Here is a 23,839-nt window from a genome sequence, read left to right on the forward strand (position 1 = left end):
GAATCCTAGAGAATCAATCCCAGATGCTGTACTGTCTTTCTCAGCCATCAAGAATGAAAACAAGTGATTTTGGCAACACATTTTTAGGGGAGGAAAGCCAACAACCGCACACGCCCACATGTGGTCTTAGCTACATAGCAGTGGCGAAGGGCCAAGTAGGGCAGCTTGTGAAGTAGAGAAGATGGGTTTCAGTGCCCACCTCCTCCCCACCACTTGGTGGGTCTGGTCTTTTTTTTCCCCCTCCCACCTTCAAGAGGAAAGAGCTCGCTAAGAATTTGAGTTGGTTAAAAAAGAATGTACTAAAATGCTCTAAAATTAAATAATAGTGATAGTTGCATGACTGAACATACTATTAATAAAAGCCATTGAACTCACATTGAAACAGTAAATTTTATGCAATGTGAATTATATCTCAATTTTTATTATTATTTAAAAAAGAATATGTTATTTAAAAAAGAATTGGGGCTGTAATGTCACACCTGTAATCCTAGCACTTTGAGAGGCTATGGCGAGGGCATCACTTGAGGTCAGGAGTTCGAGACCAGCTTGGACAACATGGCAAAACCCTGTCTCTACTAAAAGTACAAAAATTAGTCGGGCATGGTGGTGCACGCCTGTAATCCCAGCTACTTGGGAGGCTGAGGCAGGAGGATCGCTGGAATCCAAGAGGTGGAGGTTGCAGTGAGCCAAGATCAGGCCACTGCACTCCAGCCTGGGTGACAGAGCAAGACCCTGTCTCAAAATAAATAAATAAATAAATAAATAAATATAATAAAATAAAAAAGAAAATGGGTCATCTTTAGAAATAAAAGGCTCCTGGTCATTAGGAAGATTCTAGCTGACCTTTTATGCCAAGGCAAGTGTGAAGGAAATTCCTGAACTGGGAAGGCACTGGGACAAAGTGCCTGCTAAAGTCCCACTTGTAAGTCCTGGACTTACATTCAGGCATTCCGCTCCATCTATGTGTGTAATCAGTAACAGAAAGGGAAGCCCTATAAATTCTGGGAAATACTCACCATGCTGTCTTCTAGGCAAATACTGGTGAGTGGGCCCAAGTTCAAGGCAGAAAATAAGAGTTTAGCTTAAAGTCCTCAGGATTCTACCTTAAACTTCTCGCCAAGCGCTTGGGACTGGTAGGGCAGCCCTCTTAGCTAGGATGCCTGGCTGGGGTGCCTGGTCCAGGGAAGCTGGCTCCCTTCTCAGAGGGAGAGGCATGGAAATAAAAGACTAGGGCATAGGGTGCTCTCCAACCCTTGGATACTCCAGGCAAGAGATGACTCAGGGCCAGACCAGACTTGGGATGGGCTCAGAGGGAATGTGTCAGCTTTTTAGCCCTTACTCCTCTACATGAATAGGATGGAGGGAAAGAAATAGGCAGAAGGAAATAAGGGTGGCTTGTTTACATTGTCTTGGGCATTCTTCTAGTTTAGCCTCATGGAATTAGTCAAAATTTAGTAAATCCCCTCTTCTGGCACTTGAAGGGTTAATATCACAGCCAAGGATGTGTTATTCATCCCTGGAGGGTAATTACCTCATTGTAGTTTAGTATCTAATAGTTAGCCTTACTTCCCACCCTCACCCCCACTGCTTCTCACTGTCTCAATGCCTTTCTTTTTCTTTGTTATTGGCAATAAATTTTGTTTTCTTTGGGTTCAGAAGGCAAGAGGAGCCCCAGTCCTAGAGAAAACACTTGGCTACAACATATGGTACTTTCCAGAAAACAACACTAACCTCACAGAGACAGTGAACACCACTAACCAGCAGCTTGAACTGCATCTGGGAGGCGAGAGCTATTGGGTGTCTATGATTTCTTATAATTCTCTTGGGAAGTCTCCAGTGACCACCCTGAGGATTCCAGCCATTCAGGAAAAGTGTAAGTAGAGCATCAGCTTCTTCCTTAGGTGCCTGGTCCCATCGACTGGCCAAGGAGCAGTCCCTGGGCTCTCAAGGGTGGCTGTTTCTCTTGAGTCAAAACAAAAATGGAGTGGGGCCTTTTATGTGGTGGTGAAGCAATGAGAATTTGCTGGTAATTAATGAACCACTTGAAGTCATGTTCCTTTGGAACAAAGCCTGTGTTGAAAATCAGAAACCTTATAAATTACAGAATAGAAAGCCATATGCCTAGAAGTTCTGTGTGCAGCTTTGATTTGTTCTGGTCTGGGTGAATGTAAGCTGGGTCGAGTCCTGTGAAACTGTCCTCTTTGTCACATCTGTCCTCCGTGACCGAAGCTGCTCTTGAACTCTTCTCCCCACAGATGGGACTCACCACATCCCCATCCTTGGTTTAATGCTTGCTGTCCTGTTTTCTTCCTTTTCCCCTTCCATTTGTCACTGTGGAAAAATTCTAGTGTTTATACTTGCCAATAAATTGTTCATTACAGTTTTGGTTGAGTAGTTTTTGACGTATTACTGCTCCCAGGCAAACTCATATTTATCCTGTTTTGGAATAAAAAAACTTTCGTTCAAAGAATTGCAGACAATAGATTTCCTCTTTTCTCTCTTATTTTTCTCTTTCAAACTTAGTGCTATCCCTTATTCTATAAATTATTTATTTTACGACCTTTTTCTTCCTCAATAGGATGTAAGCGTCGTGAGGGCAGGGATTTTTTGTCGATTTTTCCTTTCTTTTTTTTAACCTAATTCCCAACACTTAAAATAGCATGGAGCTATTTTAATCTTGGCTTCTTCAGTCCAGGATTTGTGGGCAAGTCATTTTTAAAAAAAAAAAAACGCCTCCAGGGAGATGAGAAAAGGAAGCTGCCGAAGCAGGCCAGGACACGGCAGAGGCTGAGACGAAGGTGGGCTTTCAGGGCTGCCAAAACAAAGCACTGCAGACTGGGGGGCTTCAAACAACAGAACTTTATTGTCTCATGGTCCTGGAGGCCAGAAGTCCCAAGTCAAGGTGGTGGCTGGCCATGCTCCCTAAAGTCTCTAGGGGAGAATCCTTCCTTACCCCTTCCAGCTTGTAGTGGCCCCAGGTATTCATTAGCTTGTGGTAGCTCCAGTAACTCCCATAAATCCAATCTTTGCTTCAGTCTTCACATGGCTAGCTTCTTGTGTGTCTCTGTTTCCATGCCCAGATTCCTCTTTTCTTATAAAGGGCCCGCTGTCTTAACTAATTACATCTGCAGTGGCCTATTTCCAAATATGGTCACATTCTGTGGCACTGGGGATATACTTTGGGGGGATACAATTCAACCCATACAGGTACAATCTGAGATAAAAGCCCCAGGGAGGGGGGTTCCCACTGGATCTTGCAGGGGACTCTAGAGTGTAAATGACGTCTCATAGTCATCGCAGTCAAGCAAAACACATGCACACAGTAGGAAGGAAGCTGAGTGGGTCTGGGTGGAGCACCAACATTGGCTGCTAGAAGAGTCTAGTTACATCTCCAAGGCTCCAGCAGGGACTTTCAGCCAGGACTGGCTGGGGAGGCTTCCAGGTGGTGAGCAGGGGAAGGCTGGAAGGAGAAACTCAGAGCCCTAGGGTTAGGTGGGGTCGATCTCCAGGCTCTGTGCTTCTTGCCCCAGCCTCTGCTCCTTCTGTGGCTTCACATTTCCTCCATGCCTCAGTTGTCCTTCTCAGAGTTACCTTTTCAGGTTGACAAATTACCTGGCCTTGCTGCTAGGACTAGCCCCTGGAGTGTCTCATAAGGGCCCTGTTTGGGAAAAGGATCCGTCTACTGTGGCTTACAAGAACAAGACTACTAAATATACACACAGCCTGCTGGGGTTTGTTGCCAAGGAACAGCAGGATGCAGGACCCCCGGTCCCCACCCCAGATTCCTACATGTGGCCTTGGCTTCCAGCTTCAAAAGGCTTTTGGGGTTTTTTTTTGCAGGACACTTTTGTGCCTGCATCCAGGATCATCTCTGGCATTCATTGAAACACTCTTCCCAGCTGGGCACAGTGGCTCATGCCTGTAATCCCAGCACTTTGGGAGACCGACTGAGTTGGGCAGATCACTTGAGGTCAGGAGTTTGAGACCAGCCTGGCCAACATGGTGAAACCCCATCTCTACTAAAAATACAAAAAATTAGCCGGGTGTGTTAGCATGCACCTATAGTCCCAGCTACTCAGGAGGCTGAGGCACAAGAATCACTTGAACCCAGGAGGTGGAGGTTGCAGTGAGCCAAGATCACACCACTGCACTCCAACCTGGATGACAGGGTGAGATTCTGCCTCAAAAAAGAAAAAAAAAGAAAAAAAGAAAGAAAAAGAAACGCTCTTCCCATGGATTCCAGTTTTGCAGGCTGAGGAGTGCTAAGCTGGTGAGGATTGGGTGAGGGGAGAGCATGCCCTGGAATTTCTGAGCCCCGCCGTTTGTACCTTCCACTTTCTGCCTCGCTATACCTCCAATAGATCTCTTCTCTTCTGTGTGTTCGAACATTTTCAATAAGATCTCTCTCTGATTCATATTAAGTTCCAGATATTGGATTGGAAGCCACACACTCAAATTTTTTATTAAATAAATCCTTGTGACCTGTTTCCAGATTCTTTTAGCCAGTCCCGCAGAAAATGTTGCCATTTATGTATTGATCCATACTGGGTAATTTGGATGGCAGTGTCTTTATCTTTCTGGTACAAACGCAATACTTGCTGCCTTGAGGATAGGAATTCATATCCAGCTTGTGTAGAGCCAGACTATACAGTGAAAGCGTGAAGCCATCTCCCTGGTATGATTTTAGGGTCTCCATCTCCCAGCCTCCCAGCCACACAATTCCCAGAGCCTGAAATTCTACCTTTGGAGATTCTCTGTCTCAGGTTTCCTTTCTGTTTGACTTGCAGAGACGCCTGTGGAAGGTAAGTCTTTTTAGCCATCAACTCTCTACTGAGATCCTTTTCTGCAAACAGGTTAATTTGGGGTAGGTAAAGGAAGATTAAGAAGCCACTTACTCCTCAAAGGTGTTGTGTAAGGAAAAAGGATGCAATAAGAGGAGGGAAAAGAGCGCCATCCGGGGAGGCTGCCGTGGAGATCCTGAACTTTGGCCTTGTTTTACAGTTGAGGCAATGAGGATGCCAATGTGGTTGTTGCATTTGGGGAAGGAGGTGGGTAGCTATGAAGCAGTCCTTTTCTCTCCTTTCAGCATTTCGGTGCATTGAGGTCATGCAGGCCTGCCTTGCTGAGGACCAGCTAGTGGTGAAGTGGCAAAGCTCTGCTCTAGACGTGAACACTTGGATGATTGAATGGTTTCCGGACATGGACTCAGAGCACCCCACTCTTTCCTGGGAATCTGTGTCTCAGGCCACGAACTGGACGATCCAGCAAGGTAGCCAGGGAGGAACCCACAGGTTCCCTCAGTGCAGGGTTTAGTTTCATTTTCATCCAGTTTTAGATCTTTAACTTTGACTTCAAAGCTGTTAGTGTGGTTAATAGCATTTGACAAGCTTGTGCAAGCTTAATGAAGTGACACGCTTCTTGGTATTTCCAAGGCGAGGCTGGCACAGAAAGCTGTGGGTGACAAGCAGACCAGGTATCTGACCGGTCTCCAGGTGGAAAACACCATCTTAACACCCACCATCAGAGAGCCCTTCCCGGACAGCTGGGTCATCCCACGGGTAACTCCAGAGTGTGGATCCCAGCTGGCCTACCTAGGATACTTCCTTCAGTTCTGGTTGCCTATTTAAGAGTTAGGCCACCTTCCCAGGTGATTGTTACAGGAATAGCCTTCTTTTCAGGAAAGTCCATGCCCTATGTAAGATACACGAGTGAGGCTTTACTCTTTATTTTTAATTTTGTTTGAATTTTTATTTTCTAGAGACAGGGTCTTGCTTGGTTGCCAAGGATGGAGTGCAGTGGCACGATCATAGCTCACTGTAACCTCAAACTCCTGGGCTCAAGTGATCCTCTTGCCTCAGCCTCCCTAATGAGGCTTTACCCTTTTAATCCTGTCACTACAATCATTTCTTAATGCTTCAAACATCCATATTAAGAATAATACACACACAGGGATGCAGGCAAGTAGAGGAGATAGAATTCGAAGTGTTTGAGATCCACAGGGTGATGATATGTTGTTCTAGGACTTAATTAGGCAGTGTGTTCAGCGATCCTGTGGATCTCTCTGCTGCAACAGTATTTGGTCAGAACAGACCTGGGGATTCCCTGCCTCCAAAAAAGGAAAAGCTAAAAAGTTAAATTTTAAAATAAGAATTAATTAGAAAACCTGAGAAAAGCAATAGATATTAGAGACCATTCAACCTAACCTGTTTATTTTCCAGAGGTGGAAACTGTAGAGAAATTGAATATCTTCCGTAAGTGTTTGGCCATAACTCAGTCTAGTATTCCTTCCACTCTGCCATGCTCTGCACTTACGCTTTTTTTTTTTTTTCTTTCTTTTTTACAGATAAATTAAAACCTTTCTGGTGCTATAACATCTCTGTGTATCCAATGTTGCATGACAAAGTTGGCGAGCCATATTCCATCCAGGCTTATGCCAAAGAAGGCAGTATGTATGGACAAGGCCCTGTGGGGAAAAGGAAACAGTGGGACCTGTCCAACATGTGAATAAGGCTGCAAGTGCCTGTAGCTCATTCCCAGCCATCTTAGGGCTCATTTGTGCTTCATCTTGTAGTGAGCTCTGTATGTTATGAACTTGCTGAATTCTGAAGCTGGGGTAGACATTAGAGATCATTGAGTCCAATCCCCTCATTTCACAAATGGAAAATTAAAGCTCAGAGAGGTGAAATAACTTGCCCAAAGTCACAAATAAACAGTGCAAATAGAGCTGCTACCAGCAATAACACTGAATTAAGACCACATCAGGGAGCCTACAGAGTTCATCCTAAGCTAGGGATGTTAAAAAATTATTTTTAATTATGTAGCAATAAGCAAGGGCTTTATTGGTGAATTGCTCAAGCTTTACTTTTATCTTTTTGGAAGTTCATGTCTTCCAGATTCAACATTGGAAAATATCTTCTGCCACTCAGAGGTAGCTTATGGAACCATATTCTTCAACTATTTGATAATAACTGCACTTTACAGATATGAATGAAAAAGCTGGGTACCAAATTGGAGTGAGCCGTCTATAAGAAAGGACTTTTTCAAGTGGTCTTGATGCCACTTCTCTTCTTGCTTAAGAGAGATGGCTCTAGAAAATAATTTTCCCAAACAAGCTGATTCATCAGTTCCTTACTCAACCCTCACCCCTCGCCTCCCGCACTGTGGTCTGGTCTGAGTACTGGCCAGAGCCTTTGTAGGGGAACGATCTCCTGGAGTGTGGTCCGTGATTATCATTTATCCCCCGTCCCTTCCAGTTCCATCAAAAGGTCCTGAGACCAAGGTGGAGAACATTGGCGTGAAGACGGTCACGATCACATGGAAAGATATTCCCAAGAGTGAGAGAAAGGGTATCATCTGCAACTACACCATCTTTTACCAAGCTGAAGGCGGAAAAGGATTCTGTAAGCGCACCTGTAGCCAAGTGGGAAAAAACCCCAAGCCCCAGATAGATGCTATGGATAAATCTGTCATAGGCATGGCTCCCCCACCTCATTGTGACCTGCAACCTGGCATGAGTCGCTTAGCTTCTTTAAGTCTCTCTGAAAATGGGGCCAAGAGTACCCGCCTTTTGGGGTTTTGGGGGTTAAATGAGAGTGAAGTGACAGTACCTGAGAGGAGAGTCCTGTGGGAATGGAAGGAGTTGATATAATTTGTCCTGGTTGGGCCCTGCGTTGACCTCCCGGGAGCTCCCCGACCATCATTCCCAGGAATGGCGTGCCTGGCTTAAAAAGTGAGGAGGAACAGACCCTGTCACCATGACTTCTACTGCCCCTGCCAAATCATGCTTTTGTTCTTCAGTCCACTGTATCTCCTGACATCTTAAATACTGGGCAAGGCTTGGATTCTTGCTGAGGCTAAATAATTTTTTCTTATGGTAAAATACATGTAAAATATTTTTCCAGTTTAAACATTTGAAAGTGTACAATTTAGTGGCTACTGTGAATTTAGACTACTGTGAATAGGGCTGCTATGAACAGATGTCTGCTATGAACATATGCTGCTATGTACAAATATCTGTTTGAGTTTGTGCTTTTCATTCTTTTGGGCATATACCTAGAAGCTGAATTGCTGGATCATACGGTAACTCTAGTTTAACTTATTGAGGAGCCACCAAACTGTTTTCCACAGTGACTACTCCACACTACACATTTCTTACTAGCAATGTATGAGGGTTTTCATTTCCCTGCATCCTTGTCAATATGTGTTATTTTTCATTTAAAAAAATTATTATGGCTGTCCTGGTAGGTATGTAGTGGTTATCTTGTTGACCTGCATTTCCCTACTGGCTAATAATGTTGGGCATTTTTTCATGTAGTTTTTGCCTATTTGTATGTCTTTTTTTTTTTTTTTTTTTTTTTTGAGATGGAGTTTTGCTCTTGTTGCCCAGACTGGAGTGCAATGGCACGATCTTGACTCACCGCAACCTCCGCCTCCCAGGTTCAAGCAATTCTCCTGCCTCAGCCTCCCAAGTAGCTGGGATTGCAGGCATGCACCACCATGTCCAGCTAATTTTGTATTTTTAGTGGAGACGGGGTTTCCCCATGTTGGTCAGGCTGGTCTTGAACTCCCGACCTCGGGTGATCTGCCCACTCCGGCCTCCCAAAGTGCTGGGATCATAGGCGTGAGCCACTGCGCCCGGCCAGCTCATTTATATATCTTCTTTTTTTTTTTTTTTTTTTGAGACGGGGTTTCGCTCTGTCACCCAGGCTGGAGTGCAGTGGCCGGATCTCAGCTCACTGCAAGCTCCGCCTCCCAGGTTCACGCCATTCTCCTGCCTCAGCCTCCCGAGTAGCTGGGACTACAGGCGCCCGCCACCTCGCCCGGCTAGTTTTTGTATTTTTTAGTAGAGACGGGGTTTCACCGGGTTAGCCAGGATGGTCTCGATCTCCTGACCTTGTGATCCACCCGTCTCGGCCTCCCAAAGTGCTGGGATTACAGGCTTGAGCCACCGCGCCCGGCCTATATATCTTCTTTGGAGAAGTGTCTTTTTAATCTTTTTTCTTATGTTTAAATTGGGTTGTCTTTTCATTATTGAGTTTATAAGAGTTCTTTATATATTTTAGATGTAAGTTATTTATCAGATATATGATTTGTAAATATTTTCTCCCGTTCTATGGGTTGTCTTTTCATTCTCGATATTATCTTTTGATGCACAAAAACTTTGAATTTTAGTGAAATCCAGCTTAACCTATTTTTTTCTTTTGCTGCTTGTGCTTTTGGCGTCATATCTAAGAAACCATTGTGAAATTCAAGGTCATGAAGATTTATCCTATGCTGTCTACTAAGAGTTTTTATAGTTCTAGCTCTTATATTGAGCTCCTTGGTCCATCTTAATATTTAAGCAGGACATGAATAGGGGTCAGACTATGAGACAGCTGAGCTTGGAAGCACAGGTTCCAATGTTCTTATTTTGGTGCTACTGGGACACAATTTTCAGTCTGGTTTGACTGTGGTGTTTGATCTCTGTATTTTTGCTTTAGCCAAGACAGTCAACTCCAGCATCTTGCAGTATGGCCTGGAGTCCCTGAAACGAAAGACCTCTTACACTGTTCGGGTCATGGCCAGCACCAGTGCTGGGGGAATCAACGGGACCAGCATAAATTTCAAGACATTGTCATTCAGTGAGTATCTCCTTCAAGCCTTAAGTACCTCTCCCTCATGTTTACCTTATGTCAGAGAGAAATGACATCTGCCAAAGGCTGGAGGAAGTCAAATGAAAGGGCAGTGCCTAGGTGAAAAGAGCCACCCTGCTCTCTGGCTCACCAACCTTCCTGGAAAGCATATAGGTGAGGAGATGGAGGGGAGAGAGCAAGCAAGTTGAGAGCTGAATTTGGAAATGCTGGTCATTTTGGTCGTTCCTCTTGGGCAGCCACAAATCATCTGGAGGAGGAGGTGTCAAATTAATGCCAACTTCAGTCTTAGCACCAAACCAGCTCCCGTCTCAAGGCTGTCTCCCCGTTCACAGTCACCAGTTTCTGCATGTCATAGGTTACGGTATGTATTAGTCTGTTTTCATGCTGCTGATAAAGACATACCCGAGACTGGGTAATTAACAAAGAAAAAGAGGTTTAATGGACTCACGGTTCCACGTGGCTGGGGAAGCCTCACAATCATGATGGAAGGCGAAATGTACATCTTACACGGTGGCAGACGAGAGAATGAGGACCAAGTGAAAGTGGTTTCTCCGTATAAAGCCATCAGATCTCATGAGATTTATTCAGTACCATGAGAACAGTATGTGGGAAATTGCCCCCATGATTCAGTTATCTCCCACTGGGTCCCTCTCACAACATGTGGGAATTGTGGGAGCTATAATTCAAGATGAGATTTGGGTGGGGACACAGCCAAACCGTATCACTGTACAACAGGGCCTTCAAGGGAAAACCTTGGTTAACACAGGACCACTGACCCATAGGAAGGGGCTTAACCTCATCATTTGTGGAGGCTTTTTTTGAGCAAAAAGGCATATGATATATTTAACTTACCCACTTTTACTTTTTACTTTAAAAAATAGCAAGAAATATTTACTACAGACAACAAATAATGTAAAATAAAATGTAGCTTCATATGATGGCTGGTTAAGGGAGATATTTGAGAGGGAGGCAGATGGAATGAGGGGGGGATGAAGCAGAAAGTAGGAAGGAGAATGGGAGAAAGAGAAATATGTTAATTTTGCTAAGTCCTTGAGTGACAGAGATTTGATTTTTAAGTACGTACTAAAACTGTCTTAAAGAATGAACAACTTTTTAGATCAAAAGTGAAGGGACACTGCCAAGTTTTTGCAATAACTGAGGCAAGCTAAAAATTGCTTGAAATATTCTTGAAAGCCTCTTAAGCATCACATTTTTCAAGAACAAAATTGCTTTATGACTCTGGAAAAATGTGAGTATGACATTTTTTTTTTACAGAGAAAACATATTCTGTTTTGATGGACTAACATTGCCTTCTAGGAACTCTTTTTGATATGCTGTTTAAAATTTTTTAAAGCTATATTGAAGTTTTGCAACACTGGGCACAAATTTCATCAGCTCAAGGAGTTTTCTCCAAGAGTTAAATGAAAGCAAGATCCAGCCCTGGAACCTAGAAGTTTCCTACCCTGGTCTATAGATTATAAATCACCCTGCTTCCGTTTTTGATAATCTATAATCCATTTTCCACACAGCAGCCAGAGTTTCAAACCCTGAATTCTCTGCTTAAAAGCCACCAGTGACTTTTATTATATTTTAAAGAAAATCCAAACTCCTTCCTATAACTTTCAAGGTCTTTCATCATCTGTCCCTTACTGACCTCATTTTTCCTACTGCTTTCTGCCCCAATTTATCTTCCTTACCTTGTTCCTGCTTCAAAGCTTTTGCATCCACTGTTTCTTCTGCCTGGAATGCTTTTCTCCATGGTTTTACATGGCTGGATCCTTCTCACTATTAAGATCAGCTTGAATTTTACTCCTTCCTTGGACACCTTAGCTAAAGTTGCTGTCTGGACACAGTGGCTCATGCCTGTAACTCCAGCACTTTGGGAGGCCAAGGCAGGAGGATCACTCAAGGCCAGGAGTTCAAGACCAGCCTGGCCAACATGGTGAAACCCAGTCTCTACCTAAAATACAAAAATTAGCCGGGCTTGGTGGCAGGCACCTGTAATCCAAGCTACCAGGGAGGCTGGGGCAGGAGAATCACTTGAACCCAGGAGGCGGAGGTTGCAGTGAGCCAAGATGTACCACTGCACTCCAGCCTGGGTGACAGAGTGAGACTCCTTCTATTTTTTTTTTTTTTTTTTTTTTTTGAGACGGAGTCTCGCTCTGCTGCCCAGGCTGGAGTGCAGTGGCCGGATCTCAGCTCACTGCAAGCTCCGCCTCCTGGGTTCACGCCATTCTCCTGCCTCAGCCTCCCGAGTAGCTGGGATTACAGGCGCCCGCCACCTCGCCCGGCTAGTTTTTTGTATTTTTTAGTAGAGACGGGGTTTCACCGTGTCAGCCAGGATGGTCTCGATCTCCTGACCTTGTGATCCGCCCGTCTCGGCCTCCCAAAGTCCTGGGATTACAGGCTTGAGCCACCGCGCCCGGCCTGAGACTCCTTCTAAAAAAAAAAAAAAAAAAAAAAAAAAAAACCTAAAAATTAGCTGGGCATGATTGATGGCTTGCACCTGCAAGTCCTAGGTACTTGGGAGGCTGAGGCAGGAGGTTACTTGAGTCCAGGAGTTTGAGGCTACAGTGAGCTATGATCATGCCAGTGCACTCCAGCCTGGGCGACAGAGCAAGACCCATCTCAAAAAATATATATAAAAATTAAAAAGTAAGTGCTAAATAAATATTCACTGAATGAATGCTGTTGGAATGAATGCTGCCGGGAGAAGATGCCTAGATGGGGAGCCACAAAATTCTGTGTTTTGTTTTTGTTTTTGTTTTTGAGATGAAGTTTAGCCCTGTCGCCCAGGCTAGAGTGCAATGGCACGATCTCGGCTCACTGCAACCTCCACCTCCCAGGTTCAGGCGATTCTCCTGCCTCAGCCTCCTGAGTAGCTGGGATTACAGGTGCATGCCACCACACCCAGCTCATTTTTTGTATCTTTAGTAGAGACGGAGTTTCACCATGTTGACCAGGCTGGTCTCAAACTCCTGACCTGGGGGTTTTTTAGTGGAAAGAAATGGAATTTAATTGAAAGAAAACTAATAAGAAATTGTGTTGCTGAAGCTACTAGAAGAAAAAGTTAATCACTGATTTTTGTAAAGGAGGTGAGGAACTCACTACTGACTTTTGTTCTTTCTTTTTCAAAGGTGTTTTTGAGATTATCCTTATAACTTCTCTGATTGGTGGAGGCCTTCTTATTCTCATTATCCTGACGGTGGCATATGGTCTCAAAAAACCCAAGTGAGTCTGCAGACAACAGTGGGTGCCTTAAAAATCAGGGACAAAAAGGGGTTGAAGTCATCATAGGTGCTTCGTAGGAGAGGGCACTCTACCATTAAGGGGTGTTCATTCATTTATTAACTTGGTGCATATTTATGGAGGTTATTAAAGGCCACGCTCAGTGGCTCATCAGAATTCTTACCAAGCAAAAGCACTTTCGTTTCCCAGAGCTCCATGCCCAGGTCTAGGCCTTTTTGAGGCCAGGAGAGTGCCAGCTGCCCCACAGACTCTGTCTGCTCCATTTGCCATCTGAGACTGGAGTTGGAGAGCAGGCCCTTTCTCTCAGTGTCTAGCGGGGCCCCGGCTGCAGCAGGAGGCCTTCTTGCAAGCTTCTGTCTCAGGCAGAGCAGGGAACAGCGTCTCCATGGTGTTGGAGTGCTGGCCAGTCGTCTGCAGGTGCAAGCTTGTTGCTTGCTTGCAGTGCAGTGAGGGTCTGGGTGCAGGGGCCTTTGCCCTGCTTGCCCTGGCCACTGTGGGGAAGAAAGCACATCTTCAGGGTCTTACACTTTCTCTCTGCAGTGAGCTTTATGGCACCCTAATGGTCCTTCCCTGGTTGAACTGGCTCTCCAAATTAGACAGCTGTGAGTCATCTCTGTCAAGCAGCTGCACTTAGTTAAGCTAATATCAACCTCAGTTACCAACTGTAGGTGGTAACCAAGCCACCAGCATAGATTCTTGTACATTATACACTTAAGTAATCATTTTGATCTTAGCATGCATCAGAATCAGGCCTCATCCCCAGAGTTTCTGATTCAGTGGTTCTAGGGTAAAGCCCCAAATTTGCATTTCTAACAAGTTCCCAGGTGATGCTGCTGCTGCTGCTTGGGACCACACTTCGAGAACCATTGCAGGAAAGTGTGGGTAGCTTATAAGATTTGTAAAACCTTATAAACTTGTCCTTCCCAGAGTATAAGCCTCAAAGGAATGACTCTGTGATGGTGCAATTTACAGCATTGGGGTAGGTATGGAGATGCCCGGATGGGAGAGAGGGGAAGATAAGCTTTGTATGGGGAGTCTCCTTTGATCACATCCCATAGAGAACTTGCAATGTCACTCCCCAGCACACAACGCAGAACAACTCCACTTTCCCAGATTCTATCAGGCAGACATGCCCTTATTTAGGAGGGAAACTTACAATTCCCTTTAGCACAGCCTCAGTCTTTTGACTCAGCCATATGGTGCTAATGCTTCTTGGATTCACCTCCCATCTTAAAATCTTCTCTCTCATTAGCAAATTGACTCACCTGTGTTGGCCCAGTGTTCCCAACCCTGCTGAAAGTAGTATAGCCACATGGCGTGGAGATGATTTCAAGGTAAACTCTTCTGTTTTTATTAAGGAAATCATCGTTGTGGGAGGTAGACAAGGTGAATGGAGATGGGGAAGAGTCCTAGGCTGAGCTTTTTTCGAGGTTCACATCAAGAGAACTCGAGTTGAAAAGTCTCAGGGAATGGCAGGTGGGGCAGATGGAATCAGCCTTCCTGGAACGACTTTGACCTCACGCTTTGACAAGAGGAAAGGGCTTCACCAGGCTCGTGAGGACCCAGTGTGTTCCCAGGTGGAACTGGTCCCATAAAGGATGCTGCAGAATAAAGACACTGGCCCTACCCTTCCTGACCCGATGGGCTAGAGAGAGAGACGAGGCCTGGCTATAGGATTTGAAACCATTTACAAAGCAGCCAGGAGCACATTAATCTAAAGACTGCCTAAATATCACCAGGGAATGCTGATGGGCATGGCAGTCTGAGGCTGCCTCATGTTGTTTTTCTCAGGTTGGGGACATCAGAGTCAGGCTTTGGCTTTATTTAACTGGCACTGGGGTTTTCTAGTGAGTATTCCTTAACTAGAAACCCTGCATTTTCATAAATTTTTAAGTGGAAAACTGTTAGGGAAATTTTAAGGTTTAATTTCTTGCTTACGTAGAAACAAGCCCAATCAAATATAACCTTTAAATCCTTACTACTGAAAGGCTGTTTCCAGTTTTTCCTTGATGCACAAATTTTGAATATTAGTCCTTGTTCCAACTCAGAAGTCTTTTTTGAGCATGGGCATTTTGTTATAATGGGCTTTCTTTCTATTTCCTCCTCTTACCAGTCCGGTATACTAGACTGATTTATACCATTTACTTTCCTGCTTATTTAATGTCATTTAGAGAGTAAACGAATTCATAGGCAGTGCTCTCTGATAACTAACATGCTTTTTGAATAATCTGCAGGTTGGGCCTCTAGAGTCAGCACTTATTAATCACTCACTACATGCCAGGCACTGGGCTAGGCCCTAGGGATACAAATGACAGAGTCACTGTCCCTGCCATGAGGCCACCTCTGATATTCTGGTGAGGTTGAACAAGTCTGACTCTATGATGTGGTTTTTCCATCCCTAAGAGTTGTAATTTTGGTGCTTCCATCTTAACTGGGGTTTTGTGAGCATGGGATGATGTGGAAAACAGCCTTGCACACTCTAGCAGAATACATTGTTTGAATTGGCTGGGTGCAGCGGCTCATGCCCATAATCCCAGCACTTTGGGAGGCCAAGGCAGCAGATAACTTGAGCTCAGGAGTTCAAGACCAGCCTGGGCAACATGACGAAACCCCATCTCTACAAAAAATAAAAAAATTAGCCAGGTGTGGTGGTGTGCGTCTGTAGCCCCAGCAACTCAGGAGGCTGATGGGGGAGAATTACCCAAGGCTGGGAAGTTGAGGCTACAGTGAGTGGTGATTATGCTACTGCACTCCAGCCTGGGCAACGGGAGTGAGACCCTATCTCAAATAAAAAAAAAAGTTATATACACATATATAAATATATTTAAAACATTGTTTGAATTCAGGGCACTGTTTCTCAGGAAATGTGCCACTCCTTCCAAGCTCTGTGGAAGGGCATATGGAGAGGGTTGGGCACCACTTCTGGGCCTGGGAGGAAGGTGGGGGCTGTTCCGGAGGTGGGCATTTGCTGTCCCAAGCCTAACAAGTTTTTGGCTATGTTATGTGTGACTTCTAAATGACTACTTGGGATGTCCCTTTTTCTTTGCCAGGATAAGCTAAACCTGAAGGAGTCTGATGACTCTGTGAACACAGAAGACAGGATCTTAAAACCATGTTCCACCCCCAGTGACAAGTTGGTTATTGACAAGTCGGTGGTGAACTTTGGGAATGTTCTGCAAGAAATGTTCACAGATGAAGCCAGAACGGGTCAGGAAAACAATTTAGGAGGGGAAAAGAATGAGTATGTGACCCACCCCTTCAGGGCTGACTGTCCCCTGGGGAAAAGTTTTGAGGAGCTCCCAGTTTCACCTGAGATTCCTCCCAGAAAATCCCAATACCTACGTTCGAGGATGCCAGAAGGGACCTGCCTAGAAGCCGAAGAGCAGCTTCTCGTTTCTGGTCAAAGTCTAGAAAGTCTAGCACCAGACCATGTGTGGGAGGCAGCGGCCCCAAATCCGTATTTGAAAAATTCAGTGACAACCAGGGAATTTCTTGTGTCTCAAAAACTTCCAGAGCACACCAAAGGAGAAGTCTAAATGCGACCATAGCATGAGACCCTCAGGGCCTCAGTGTGGATGGCCCTTGCCAGAGAAGATGTCAAGACTCAGCATGCAGCGCTTGCTTGGCCCCGCCACATCCTGCCTGGGTTAAAGTCTCCCCTGCCCTTGAGCTGCCAGTTGAACTTGGTCGGCACAGGTGTGACCTTGTGCTGGGAAGAAGGGATGGTGATAAGCCCAAGTTTTGGAAAGGAACAGCAATCTCTTTTCTTTTGTTCAGATACCAAGCTCTCACAGAAGCTGTGCCTCCTGACAGATTGGCTTTGGAGGAAGGGCCCAGGTTCTGAGCCCAAAGGACCCCCAAGGTGGACATACCTGGCCTCCTAGGAATTGCGTCATGGTGCCAGCCTTTGCTGGGGCTACGCCTCAGAGTTCCAGAGGCCTTTCCCTGCTGCCAGAGGACAGCTGTTTTGTTGGCTTTTGGGTGGTTTGGGCTCTGGGCTTCCCCTACGAGGTAGCCCTGAAGCCTTCCTCTCTCCCCACAGTTGGGGCTGGAGGTGGAGTGGACCTTCCTAAGGGGGTGCCTGAGGCTCCTCACATCCTCTTAGATCTCAAGTGTCTGTAGCAACACCACACCTGAGAATCCTCACCTCCAATTTAGAGTGCATTGACTACTAAAAAATCAAGGAATGGGGAGGGCCCTGGGGAATGCACGCTGCCGGGCACAGCTCTGTCCAGTCTCCCGGGGCCACTTCCCAGCTGCCGCTGCCCTTCTATTCAGCACCCAGCCTGGGAGCAGAAAGGCACCTGAGATTGCAGTGGTTGTCAGTATGAGGGGACGCTGGCCCCTCATACTGGCTCAGAGCCCAGGAATGCTTACTGAACATATCCTTAAAAGGCCTCTTCCCGGATGCAGCAGGGCAGGGCCTGGGAATATGCAATGCTTAGCAGCTTTGCAACCCCAGCAGGAGGACTTCTTCTCCTTCGCTCTAGCTGAGCACAGAGCTTGTGACTATTAGTGGAGCCTTTCACGAAAGTGTGGATTGCTGGCTTCAGCACTGAGATGATACTGGGCTCCTCCTGTAACTACAGTGACAGAGTCAGCTGTGACTCCCTTGACCTTTGTGGGAGGTCACTAGGAGCCTGGTGAGATCAGGGCAGGCGAGACAATGAGTGAGTGGCCCAAGGTGCAGTGAACCCAGCACTTGCCAGCCAGGAAGGCTGATGGTATTTTTTCTAGGCGAGTGTGAGGAATCAGTACTAGGATTGCAAGTGTGAACTTCGCAAGCCACCCACTCAGGTGTGCAAAACATCACTTTACTTTCCTAAAACTAATTGCTAGCCTGAGACCTGAAACTTCAAAGTAACCTCAGCCCAGTATGATGATTTCGGAGTTGTCTTGGGTTTGTGACTCAGTCACATTTGGGGTTTTGCCCTCCCGTGTCCTGCCTGGGACTGGCTCTGAGTGCCGAGGATGTTCAATGGCGCAGCATCTGTCGGGCAGTTGGTCACTCAGTGGAGTCCTCTGGGTCATGTATTTGTCCGGCTGTGGTTTTGACTCTGGCCTCGTGTATTTACTATGGTCCCTCCTGTCCCCGTTGGGTCATCTGCCATTCACCTTAGCCAATTGCTGCCTCGTTGCTATGGGTACAGGAAGGTGTGACTGCTCCTCAAAGCTCCGTCCTCATTAACATCTCCAGCGGCTGCAGCCATCCCCTAACCACCCCACCCAGGACTCGGTACTGCGGTTTACAGAACACTGACTTCTGGTACAGCAAGGAATGAGGGAGGCCCTAGGCAGGGCACTGGGGAACAGGACGCTAGGGCAATGCCCCTGACGCTTTGTCCTGCACTCAGGTCCAGGTGTAGGAAGGGACCAAACAAAAGGGATGCGTCCTATTCTCACACCGCCCCTGATGTCTGCTCTCCCTGCTCGCCACCGCTTCTGTGGTGTGGGCTTTTCTGTGAGCCCACTGTCCCCAGAGTTCCAGATGGAGCCTTTGGCAACCCCACCTTCGGATTCGTGAACATACGGGGAGATTCTAGCCTTGCCTCCTGTCTTGGTCCGAGGATGGGGGAGGGCACAGGTACTCCCACAGCTGTTCTTTCAACCCTCCTGCCCACCCGTAGTTGGGGGAATTTTCTCAAATTCTGTGGGAGGTGGGTGAGAAGAGAGCCTGGAATTAGTTTTCACAAACTTGTCTGTCTCACACCTGGATGTAGATGCTTTTGAACCTAAAATCTAAGAATTTGATGGGAGAGAAAATGGATCCCCAGTGGCTCCTGTGAGTAGATTCCAGAGATAAGTACGTTGCCCTCTGGCCTCTGCTCCTTCATCATCAAAGCCGGAAGCGTCTCCTCCTGGACAATTTGCAAATCCGCACCCAGGCCTTCCTGTTTCATTTCTTCTTCCTTTCTCTCCTCTTGCCCCTATCTTCTGCTTTGTTCCCCCACTGCCAGAGCTTCTCATCTTTTAACACTTCCTATTGTTTTTCTTGTTTCTTTTCATTCCTTTCTCCCCTTCCATCAGCCTCCTTTGATCATTTTCCATGGTTTTATTACCTTTGAGGGGTGGGAAGATGGTGTCTGTTTCTCTCTAGATGGGAGGAGCTGTTTCTGTGAGTCCCCAAAACACACTGGTGGGCCACACACTTAGCTCTCTTGAGCAGATTCACAGGATGCGGGCTCAGAGTTCAGAGCGCTGGTTTCTTCCTCTCCTGGATCGAGTCACCAATTGTCCCAGCTCTGGGCACCCGGGACTGCCTCTGTGACTGGAGAAGGGCATCTGTGTTTTCCCTGTTTACTGTCAGAGACATTGTGAGGACACAAACAGGAAGACTTGTGTTTTAGCAAGGTCATTAAAAATGGATAAAATTCCTGTTAACCAGTGTTCTGAGTCCCTGGGATCCATGCAGACAGCTAGGTTAGTGGCCTTTCTTTAACAGTAAGAGCAGAAAATTTTTGAAGAATGACAGAGAAGCCAATCTGTGGCTTAAATAAAAAGACCACAAGTTCCTTCTGGTGTCTTGGGAGGCAGCGGTGTGAAAACATGCAAGGGTCTGAAGGAGGCAGGAGATGGGGAGTGATGAAAAAGGAGAGGCCCCCAGTATGGATCCCTCCGGCCACTCTGCTGATGCTCCGGGTGCAAGGAAAGCCTGTGCTGGCCAGTCCACCCCAGTCTCATTCTGTCCCCATTTCCCGCATGCCCCTAGTTACTCCTGCTGCAGGAGGCACCCTGCCGCCCAGGGCACTGGCCCACAGGCCAAATCCAGGCCCTGTTTTTGTAGGTTCATGAACTAAAAGCCACAATGACCCGTTTAGATGGTTGAAAACAAAAAGAATAACATTTTGTGACAAGAGGAGTCCATGAAATTCACATTTTAGTGTTGACAAAGTATAATTGGAACACAGCCATGCCCATCGTTGACCTATTCCCTGTGGCGGCTTGCCCCTACAAAGGCAGGGTTGAGTAGTTTCAACAGAGTTTTTCCCACAAAGCCGAAAACATTTATCCTTTGCAGAAAAAATTTGTGGACAATTTTTTGTGGGGTACGGTGGACACCTACCGCAACCCACAGACGTGAAACTCAGACTGCCACTGTGTTTCAACTTTGAAATTAGCTGCAGATTAAAAAGAAATCAGGATATGTCATTCTGAATTTCCGACCAAATAGGGACTGCCGCCTTTGAAGGGCCCACACACACTGGTTTTCCACCAGCCCTCCTAAATTCCCGTCCCCTTCCCATAGCTAAGGTTGAGAGTTGGTGGCTTACACCAGTGGTTTTTCAACGGGAGTGATTTTGACCCCCAGCCTCCAAACCTCAGGCATTTGGTGATGCCTGGAGATATTTTTGATTGTCACTACTGGGAAGGTGCTACTGGCATCTAGTGGGTAGAGGCCGGCAATGCTGGAAATTATCTTACAATGCACAGAACAGCCCTCACGACAAAGAATTATCTGGCAGAAACGTCAGCTGAGGCTGAGAAGTCGTGGCCTCAACTACCTTCTGCCTTCTAGATCCACACACAGCATTCGCATGGGTGAGACTCACCTCTAGGTGTCCCCTCTTTTTTCTAATTTAAAATTTGTTTTAAATTCAACTTTACAACAATAATCCCAAGAGTTTTAAATAGCAATTATTTGTCATGCTTAATTAACTCCTGACGTGATCTGTGTGAACCTGTACACGTTTTCAGCTAATTGCAAATCATACTGAATACATTATGTTCTCCCTTTACTTTCAGTTATTTCATATATAAAAATTCATGCATGAGCAAAGCATTTTGAACGTCCACGAAGAACCCCATGGCATGCTGGCATGGTGTGGTTTGCTAAGGCATCCCTTGGTCGATAGGATTCGTTTAAAGTCCTCCTAGTATACAGTGCAATGCAATACACGTTTATCTTTTCTCACCTTTGTCCTGTCTCTTTGGGGCTGTTTTTTCAAAAGTGGAATTGCTGGGTCAGACTTTTATGGTTGTCATATTTTGCATGACTGTGTCGCATCAAAGGTTATGCTGATTTATAGTATCACCAGACATGTCTGACGGATCCTTTGTCCTTTTCCACTGAGAATCAGCTGTCTACCACTGTGAACTTGATTTTGTCAGTTTATCGGGAATAGTTAATGAAACTTTATAGTTATTTGTATTCCTTTAATCCTTGTGAAGCTAAACTTTTCCCATTTTTATTTTATTGTTGCCATGTCCCAGTGTTGACATTACAGAATGTTCTCTGCCTCCATGCTCCTGGGGGCATTGAGAGACCAGCTGAGTTGCTAGAAATAAGAGGGACTCAATAGGCCCTCAGCACAGCGGGTGGACTTTGCCACTTGGTTGACTTTTAAAATACTTGTTTTTGTAGGGCATTTGAAAAAGAAATTTCACACTGGTGTATTTTGTTAATTGTTTTTATGTAAATGTTGATTATTGACAAGCCTACCTGTAATCAAAATATGTAGTGTGGTCAGTGTCTTGCACTCTTATTGTGGCGGGTGGGGGGTGGTGGTGGTCCTGAAGAGTGGAGTATGACAAAGGATAACAGCAGTCCTCATTCCCTCTGGACACTGGAGTCAGTGAGGAAAGAGTTTGCTCTGAAGCACAAACAGCTTCAATCTATGCTGGAAGAGTCCCCTGGCCACACTAGCCCTTGACATAGAGCTCTATGCAGGGCTGTCCTGCCCAAGACGCTTGCTGTGTGCTGATGAGAAGGGCTGGGGAGAGGCGAGGGGCAGGGGAGGGGCAGAACTCCACAAGAGGGCAAAACCTGCATTCAGCAACGCTCTTGTGGCTGTTCATGGGAAGTGAGATACATGTACTATGCATTTCATTTTTAGGAATAGAATTCTCTCTTCCTGCCCAACTTCAATATAAGTGTGGACTAAAATGCCAGAAAGGTGTCCTGTGGTCTGCACTTTAAAGTGGAAATTAAAATATGCAAACTAGAAAGGACATGCAGAGTTTTCCGACTAGGAAGACTGAGTCTGTGGCCCCAAGAGAACCATCTCTGAAGACTGGGTATGTGGTCTTTTCCACACATGGACCACCTACGGATGCAATCTGTGATGCATGTGCATGAGAAGTCTGTTATTAAGTAGAATATGAAAACATAGTTATGCTAATAGGAACAGCTTTTAAAATGCTTTTGTATTTGAGCCTTCCATACAAAAAAGCCATAATACCATTTTCATGTAATGCTATACTTCTATACTATTTTCATGTAATGCTATACTTCTATATTAAAGTTTTACCTACTCAGCCAGGTGCAGTGGCTCACGCCTTTAATCCCAGCACTTTGGGAGGCCGAGGTGGGTGGATCAGGAGGTCAGGAGTTTGAGACCAGCCTGGGCAACATGGTAAAACCCTGTCTCTACAAAAAATACAAAAATTAGCCAGGCGTGGTGGTGGCGGGCGCCTGTAATCTCAGCTACTCGGGAGGCTGAGGCAGGAGAATCACTTGAACCCAGGAGGCAGAGATTGCAGTGAGCCAAGATCATGCCACTGCACTCCAGCCTGGACAACAGAGCAAGACCCTGTCTTAAAGTTTTACCTACTCAGCTATCTAAACTGAGACTCCACAATGTAAATATGTGAGAGATCAGGGGAGCCTGGTGGCTATGGGAAAGGGCTCCAGGTGACCAGGACTCGGCAGCTCATTACACTCTTTGCTGCAGGAAATGACTCCTGCCTGCATTTCCTGTGGAGGATCCGGGGCCCACACCTGGGCTCTCATTGTCTTCCTATTCCAGACTCCTTCCCACTCCTGGAGCTCCTCCGGGTCTCAGCTCTCTGCTCTGAGGCGACACCACCCGTGGAGCTCCCTGACTTGTTCCTGTTCAGGCTTCCAGGAAACCTCAGAGTGGCAGGTGCCTGCTGTTTTCTCTGTCTCCCGCCCACCCCACCATGGCCTCTCCTGTGCTTTCAATTTCTTTTTCTCTAGCCATTCCCTCCCTTCAGCTTCTAAACACACTTGGGTCACCTCCATTAAAGAAAGAAAGAGCCCCTGGATCTTCCTCTCCCTCTGGCTTCCCACAGACTCTGTCACAGTGCAGGCTGCGGTTTAAAGGGAACGGGGTCCACAGCCCATCTGGCAGCTTCTCCAGGCAGCTGAACTTGTTTCCGTTTTTTTGGTAGTGAGACAATTGCACTGCTAGAACTTTCTAGAGGTGTAGAAAGCAGGGAGTCACTCTGAACCCATTCTGGTTAGGGGGACTGCCTGATTAAAAAAAAAAAAAAAAAGTGTAGAAAGCAAGCCCTTGAGAGCAAACAATTTTGGAACAAGGAATAAGGACACCAGAACAGACTGGTAAGTATCCAAATATATGCCGAACATTCATCATGGTTCTAGGAGAAGCCCTGGGGCAGGGCGACATTCACACGCAGTGACCCCTGTTCACCACTAAGCTTACCACTAAGCTTATGAAGAACCATTTCCTGGCATTTAGCGCTAGGTGCTGTGCTCAGGGCATGGCACGCAGTACCCGGTAAGCCTCACAACTGCATTGTGAGTAGGTAGCTCTGGCCAGTGGCAGATGAGAAGGCTGAGCTCAGAGGCTACATGACTTGGCGGAGGCTCTCTGAGGCTGTACACGGGAAGTGGGGGGGTTGGAGCCCAGACCTTTGACTTTCCTTGTGCTTTTCTACCTCGGGTGAGTAAGATGACCAAGGGGTCGGGGAGATCAAGAGGAGCGGAGACTCCAAGGGGTGCAGGGCCTACAAGGACCTCTTTTTGGTGAGACATGTAGACCATTCCCCTCTCCCCTGGGTGCCTGCAGAGCTCTTGATACTGGTTTTAGAGCCAGTGAAGTCTAAGAGAAATGCTGACGGCAGGTTGGGGGGTGTGGGAAGGGGCACCATGTCCATATTCACAGCCCCGGTGACAAGAAGACAGAAGCCCTCAGGGACCCTGAGCTTCAGAAGGGTTTACAATGGCTCCAGAAGCAAGAAGTTCCATGAGAGTG

The 23,839-nt window shown here is 46.2% G+C and overlaps 1 protein-coding gene across 1 annotated transcript in view; it reads left to right on the forward strand.

Annotated features, from left to right (window-relative positions):
- IL31RA (interleukin 31 receptor A) overlaps positions 1-22,136 on the forward strand; it is a 55,393-nt gene extending 33,257 nt beyond the window's left edge. Inside the window, exons 7-14 of the mRNA XM_045393721.3 lie at positions 1,657-1,873; positions 5,087-5,269; positions 6,344-6,445; positions 7,254-7,400; positions 9,480-9,620; positions 12,770-12,863; positions 14,134-14,215; positions 15,932-22,136. Coding sequence (XP_045249656.2) covers positions 1,657-1,873; positions 5,087-5,269; positions 6,344-6,445; positions 7,254-7,400; positions 9,480-9,620; positions 12,770-12,863; positions 14,134-14,215; positions 15,932-16,417 — 1,452 coding nt within the window. The 3' untranslated portion in view covers positions 16,418-22,136. The remainder of the gene's footprint in view (positions 1-1,656; positions 1,874-5,086; positions 5,270-6,343; positions 6,446-7,253; positions 7,401-9,479; positions 9,621-12,769; positions 12,864-14,133; positions 14,216-15,931) is intronic.
- The last annotated feature ends 1,703 nt before the right edge of the window (positions 22,137-23,839 follow it).

Source organism: Macaca fascicularis, chromosome 6, assembly GCF_037993035.2.
Source record: "Macaca fascicularis isolate 582-1 chromosome 6, T2T-MFA8v1.1".
In the NCBI taxonomy this organism is placed as follows: domain Eukaryota; kingdom Metazoa; phylum Chordata; class Mammalia; order Primates; family Cercopithecidae; genus Macaca; species Macaca fascicularis.